General features: G+C 40.0%; 1 protein-coding gene and 1 non-coding gene across 2 annotated transcripts; one reads left to right on the top strand and one right to left on the bottom strand.

Moving 5' to 3' along the window:
* The first annotated feature begins 1,135 nt into the window (after positions 1-1,135).
* On the top strand, positions 1,136-4,302 carry LOC148101729 (uncharacterized). Its single transcript, XM_087845352.1, has 5 exons — positions 1,136-1,427; positions 1,720-1,848; positions 3,513-3,698; positions 3,955-4,081; positions 4,194-4,302. The coding sequence occupies exons 1-5, from the start codon at positions 1,136-1,138 to the stop codon at positions 4,300-4,302; spliced, it is 843 nt and encodes a 280-aa protein (XP_087701478.1).
* On the bottom strand, positions 2,167-2,260 carry trnai-uau (transfer RNA isoleucine (anticodon UAU)). The gene is made up of 2 exons: positions 2,223-2,260; positions 2,167-2,202 (listed from the first exon to the last, which is right to left on the bottom strand). It is a non-coding gene; the product is annotated as a tRNA-Ile (tRNA).
* Positions 4,303-7,142: the final 2,840 nt, after the last annotated feature.

Genomic DNA, 7,142 nt, shown 5'->3' with positions numbered 1-7,142 from the left:
ACTAATAATTGTGCTATTTTTGTGGCTTACAGAAAAATAAAACTGAAAAAATGTTGTGCATGTTTCTCATCTTATCTGCTTTACTACAAAACAACTGAGCCTTCTCCACAGGCTTGAAAACTGAACTGTCCACCAGATTATAGCTGATCTGCTGCTATGTTGAGATGATGTACAGGTTCCTTCCTGTTAAAAGGCAGTTTTTCCTTCCCATTGTCGCCAAATGCTTGTTCATAGGAGATCTTTTGATTGTTGGAGTTTTCTCTGTATTATTGTAGAGTCTTTACCTTACAATATTTAAAGTTCCTTGGGTGTTTTAGCACTATAAAAACCAGAATTGAATTGAAAGAACTCTTAAATTGCCACACACACAGGTCTGTTATAATGCGTTTTGTATGTGATAACAGAAGCAAATCTTTTAATGAGATTATTTTCATATTTAATTCAGTAAAATTATGATAAGTAAACTTTATTTACATTTATTCAAAGAAAGCCTAAAGTTTAAAATAAACAGGATGCAGCAAATGGAACCGTGACTTTTGGGGCAGGTAAATATACCTTCCAACTTCGGTGCATTGCATTTAAACTCTTAGTTTTCCAGTAATGTGGACGAACACTGCTTAGCTGGAATAGTTACAGCAAGCCATTGCTTTTAGCCTCTGTTTCCATCTTCTAACATCTCTTATAATCACACTTTTCCTTTCAGCATATGACCTGCACATGCTCCAAGCTAGTGGCATTTGCATGGATTACGGACGTTTGGATCCTCATTTGTTTGTGCACACTGTTTACTTCATTTCAGCGGAGCTATCAGCCATGCTGACGTTTGTGCAAAGCTGCTATGAGCCCTCTGAGGTGAGAATGGACAGATGATGAAAATATTTCCATCTGATGAGTCTTTTTTTTTTAAACATTCAGAAGGTGGACTAATTCTTTTTACAGAAGAAATGTTTGTCTTCAAGCAGCTCTCCCCGATCTCTGAGAAATATCAGAAGGGGAAGTCTGGAACCTAACCCTGCCACAGCCTGGCTTGAATTTGGATTAGGATTGTGGGTTTGAGCTGCGTTCTCTGTGGATTTTCTTTTGTTTTTACATCTCCATCAGTTTGAGGACTATATATTCAGGTCTCTGTCCCAAGATGGAGAATCTAATCCTGGACACGGTGTCTGATCAGAATTTAGAGGAGCTTCCAAACATGGAGCCAGACGCAGGCGAGATGCAAAAGCCAGAGGAGGAGCAGCAGAACGAGGCTGACCCTGATCCCCAACCTGAATCCAGCCAGGAGACAATGGAGACGAGAAGCGGCCCTCCACCGCTGGCTGTCATTGAGTTCCGCATCCAGCAGCTTCAGAACCGCCGTTTCCTCCTGCAGAAGATGAAGGAATTTACCAAAAAGTCAGAGCAAAAGATGGACAGCGCTCCAAAGCAAAGTGAGTCAGATTTTAAAAAAACACGACAGTTGGTGGTGGTTCCTATAAAAGGAAACCATTGTTAGGGTGCATGTTGACATATATTCATCAGCAGTTGACTTAAACAGCAACTTTACTTCAGACACAAAAAGCTAAGAATCTAAAACTAGTGTGGCTGTAACTTACAGCCGATTCTGTGACTTGTGTTAGCTCATAAAACAAGCAATCTAACGCAGTAATCACCGAGTTAATGGACCAAGCAGCTTACTATGCGTCAGTTTAACCTTTGGGGTACTTTGTGTGATGTCATCAGCAAACATCGAGGACGACGATGACAGCGAAGACGAGCTGGAGACCATTCAGAAAGAGCTGAATGTGCTGCTGCTTAAAAAGGAGGAGCTGTCGAAAGAGGAAGAGACCGCCACACCCACAGAAAACGGAGGTACGCTTAATTTCCACGCTTTCTCATCTCACCTTTTTTGTTTTTGTTTTTTTATTTAAAGCACCCTGAAATCAAATTTGAATGTTAATGATCAAGAAACTGACACCACAGCCTGTTTTTTGCATTATGCAAATGTACTGTTTATAAGGCTGGGAAACGTTTCCTCACTTGGATGAGTGACGAAACGTCCGTCCCAGTGAAAACATTCGTTCCAGATGAACAGAATCAACTTTTTTGGGAGGCGGCCTTTAGCAATTTTTTTAAAAATCCAATTTTATTTGCAGAAAATCACAACACCTTTTGCCTGTCGTAAGTTTGTGCTCCAGGTGAGGCTCGAACTCACAACCTCGGCATCACTCTGCAGGTTACTGTCTTATAAGTACCGCGCGCTGACCGATTGCGCCACTGGAGCCCTTATTTATTTATATATATATGTATGTATATATATATATATATAAATAAATAAATAAATTTAAAAACAAACAAAAACCAAACAAATAAATAAATAAAATAAAATAAAATAAAATAAAATAAAATAAAATAAAATAAAATAAAATAAAATAACAAAAAGCTTGGGCTATCTCTTATGGCGTGCAGTGTGCATTTAAAAGATTTGAAACAACTGGAGATGTTTGACAAAAGAAGATGTGGCATGGGTAAAAACTATCCACAGGAAATGAACGGTAACTGGAAGAAACAGAAAATAATTCGAGCCTGAGAAATAGAGTTGACCCTTCACTTGATCAGAAAAGAAGGGAAACAGGGAGAAAAGGCTGAGATATGGCAAATTACACAAGGACTGGACTGGAAATGAAAGCTATTGGGTGTTTTGGAGTGATGAATCTTTGAAGTCATCATAAATATTATTGAAGCAGCTTAGGATCATCTTGACAGAAAACAGAACAAAGAAGAGCTTTGAATTTCCTTCAAGAAACCTGGAGAACTATTCCTGAAGAAAACTTTAAAAAAATGAAGTGAAAGCTGCTTAGAAGAAGGCTGTGCTGAAGAATAAAGGCACTCATACCAAAGACTGACTTTCAAGCTCATTAAAATGAGCTCGCCATACTCCGTTTTTGCCTCATATACATGGTTATTTGCACGTTTCAGTAAATCATTGCTTTAATTTCCCATTTTCCTTGCAAAATATAAAGAAATGAGCGGTGGCTCAAGACTTTTACACAGTACATTCAGAATTCCTTACATATTTAAATCTTCAAAATTGGGTAACTCACAGGAAGAGAGAGGCACATGGATGTATAATTAGTACTGAAAACCACAGATGAAAAATGTTGGATTAAACTGTCCCTTTAGAAACGACTGCCCCTCCCCGAGCCTGGTTCTGCTGGACGTTTCTTCCTCTTAAAAGGGAGTTTTTCCTTCCCACTTTCATCAAAGTTCTTGCTCATAGAGGGTCATATGATTGTTTTCTTTGTGTTATTTTAGGATCTTTACCTTACAATGTAAAGCGACTTGAGGCAGCTGTTGTTGTGATTGGGCACTATATAAACAAAACTAAATTGAATGGATTTGAAAGGATGAAAACTTTCATACTGTTACCAGTTTATGAAGAAAATGATATTCTTTTCCCTTTTTGTTTTTTAAACATGGCCCATTTAAAGCTAAAGTTTGAACTGCTTTTGTTTTATTCTTTTTTAATCACCAAGTTCATCAAGCAGACCCCAGTTTTTATAAAAATGAAACACCCTGGGGAGGGATCTACACGCTGCCGCCTGCAGAGGTGACCCAGGAGGAGAGCATAGAACCCGAAGACCCTGAAGACCCTGAAGACCCTGAAGAACCTGTAGAAACTGAACCTGAAGTAGAAACACCAGAAGATGACATCGCTCCAGGTGTGTTACACTTTTCCTCTAGGACACAAACTAGTGTTTATATATGTCAACACTTGGTTCCCTCTTTCTTTGAATATTGTGTAACTTTTTGGACAGATATTGCTGAAATGAAATATTTCCTTGTATACTGAATGCATCTGTGTACTAGCTGTATGAACACGCCGACACCTGCATTTGAATAAACCAGGGGGGTTGTTTTGGTTTTTAGTTAAGCTCATTCCAGTTTTTCTCTCTTTTGTCTCTTTCCCCGGCCAAGTTGAAACTCTGTGCAGAGACGCCAGGCTCACCCAGTGTCCGACCTGCAAAGAGCTCATCATCACACAAACCAAAAGGAAAGTAGGCGAGACAACTTGGTTAGCGTGCTGCTTGTGCTCCATGTTAGGGTACGTCTTTTACCTGACCAGAATGATGTCAAAAAATTCATTCCTTAAGAACGCATGCACATGATACAGTCGCCTCAGATTGATCTGTGACCTTTCCTTCTCTTTCTAACAGCTGTATTGGCGGCTGCTGTATAATCCCTTTCTACATGAAGAACTTCAAGGACGTTCTTCACCAGTGTCCACACTGTCAGTCCACAATACACACCTTCAAGCCATTCTGACAACAAGATTACTGGAGTAACAACAATACAATCCTCACTTCCTGCACTTGCGAGACTTTTCCTGCGTCTTGGAGCTGCTTGGGTCCAAACAGCCTTTGCTGCCCTGCAGTATTGCTCTCAAACTTTGACCTGTGAGCTGGAATAATATGGGACTGTGCACAACACCTGGAGAACTTTAGAACTTTTTTTTGGCATTGATGCTACATCTGTACTGTCCAAAGGCTCAGGATAGCAGAGCTGCTGTAAATAGTTCCTCTCCCTGGGAAAATCTGCTCATAATTCAGTGAGATATAGCTAAAGGAAATATGTGTTTGCTGCACAGTTATCTGCTTATTCTATCTTCCAGTAAGCAGATGCAAATAGTGATATTCAAATATTACTCCCTTCAACAGTTTGACGGCTTCATGTTTGTTCATCTTAGCCAGAAATATCTTTGAGCAAACTCAAATCCAGGATCAAGATCTTCATGCTGCTATTTTTAGATCAATTATCTGACCGGTTTCCATGATGAAGTGTATTTGTTGTACATACAGTTCTGTACAGATGCAAATGATTCACGCAGTGCCACAACTGCTTCACAAAATGCTGTTTGCTATGAGATAATCACTCTAACTCAGTGACTGAATGATCTCCTATTACACCAGGCACTTAGGGAGGAAGAACTCTCTTTTATTGTGAAAAAGTATTTTCTCTCTTCCTGATTTCTTTTCTTTTTTCACATATTTGTCACACAAGTAAATTTTAATAGTAGTCAAAAATAACCAGAATAATTACAAAATGCAAATTTTTTATGATTTCATTCAAAAAGGGAAAAGGGCTAACCCAACCAGGCTGGCACAATGTGAAAAACCGATTGCCTCAGTTTTTAAATCATGAATTAATTAAATTTTTAGCAGATTTCAGTTTGTCTAGCTACACTGGAGGGCAGCACGGTGGCACAGTGGTTAGCACTGTTGCCACACAGCAAGAAGTCTTTCTATGTGCAGTTTGTATGTTCTCCCACCGTCCAAAGACAGGCAGGTTGTTGGGATAGGTTAATTGATTAGTCTATATTGTCCATAGGTGTGAATGTGAGAGCAAATGGTTGTCTGTGTCTCTATGTGTTAGCCCTGTGACAGACTGGCGACCTGTCCAGGGTGTACCCTGCCTCTCGCCCTATGACAGCTGGGATAGGCTCCAGCACCCCCCGTGATCCTGACAAGGATAAGCAGAAGCAAATGGATGGATGGATAGCTACACTGGATCACCACTGGAAAAGTGGTGAACCTTCTAAGGAGGTTCATGATTGAACCATAAGAAAGAGACTGAGCAAAAATGGAATCCACTGCTGAGCAAAACGGGAAAAAAAAAAGGCTTCATCAAACGTTTCGATGATCCCCAAGACTTTTGATGAAAGGATTCTCTGGCTTGATGAGACAGAAGATTGGAGTCCCATTACATCTGACGTAAAACCATCACGGCATTTCATAAAACACCAAACCAACAGTCAAACATGGAGGTGTTGTGTGATGGTCTGGGGCTGCTTTGCTGCTTTGGGACCTGGATGACTTGCTGTAAGTGACGGAACCATGAATTCTGCTCCCAGGAGAATATCCCTCCATTAGTTTGTGCCCTGAAGCCTAAGCAGACTTTGGTTTATGCAGCAGGACAATCGCAAATAAACCAGTAAGTCCACCTCTGAATGGCTCCAATTACTAGTAAGGACTCAAATCCAACTGACATACTTTGTTATGATCATAAAGAGAACATTAATGTTCAAAAATGTTCAAACATGGCTGAATAACAACAACTGTTCAAAGAAGAGTGGGCCAAAATTCCTCCACAGCGATGTGAAAGATTCATTACTAGTGATTACAAACGCTTTACTGCAGTTCTTGCTGCCAAGGGTGGCACAACCAGTCATTAGGTATAGAGGTAATACTTTTTTACACAGGGCCAGGTAGGTTTGGGTAACTTTTTATACCTTAATAAATTAAATAATCTTCTAAAAACTGAACTTTCTATTTAGTTGGGTTATCTTCCTTGAATATTCAAATCTGTTTTTATGATCTGGAGCATGAAGTGTGAGAAATATGCAGAAAAAAAAAAGATATCAGGAAGTAAAAATACTTTTTATTGACGACACTATATACTATACTGTATATTGACGAAGCTGACCATCCGTGTGCCTGTTCATAATTGTCTTGAAGCAAACAAATGCACTCACCATCCATTTTGATACACCTGTTCAACTGCTTGTTAAGATATAGGAGATTTAATCGGCCAATCACATTGCAGAAACCCAATTCATTTACCCCAGGGGTCGGCAACCCTGGGCACGCGTGCCCAGTTGGCACGCGAAGGGTTAACAGATGGCACGACCATCGGCCGATGGTGATTTTTCGTTTTTATGGGCCGATGATTTTTTTTTTAAATTTCTGTAATAATAATATAATATATAAACAATGAAAGCTGGTGGATTGGCCAGGTGCTGGCAGATGTGTAAAAATGACTCAGTTGTTTGGTGGTGGCTATCGCGGAGCTTCCACAGAGGCCAGCAGGTGGATGAGGGAAAGGGGAGGCAGGAGGAGGAGTATCAGGTGAACTGAACTTCAGGTAAGAAGTTATGACCTGCAGTCTATCTGGGTCAGATATAAACCAAGTTTAGGTGTATCTGGTACTGCGTACTAGCTAGCATGATGGAGTTTATATACTATGCTATGAGCTATGATGTTACTGATAGTGAACATGTCAGCTGCCTCTTCTTCTCTCATTCTCCCCCCTCCCTCTCTTGTTGCTACTTCAATCATGAAACTGATCAATGATCAGCTGATGGCTTTTCTCTCTTGTTTGGTTATCGC

Source organism: Neolamprologus brichardi, chromosome 8 (genome assembly GCF_056152115.1).
Source record: "Neolamprologus brichardi isolate AB-2024 chromosome 8, ASM5615211v1, whole genome shotgun sequence".
Classification (NCBI taxonomy): Eukaryota; Metazoa; Chordata; class Actinopteri; order Cichliformes; family Cichlidae; genus Neolamprologus; species Neolamprologus brichardi.
The sequence above is the reverse complement of the archived record's forward strand: the minus strand, read 5'-3'. Positions and strand labels throughout refer to the sequence as shown.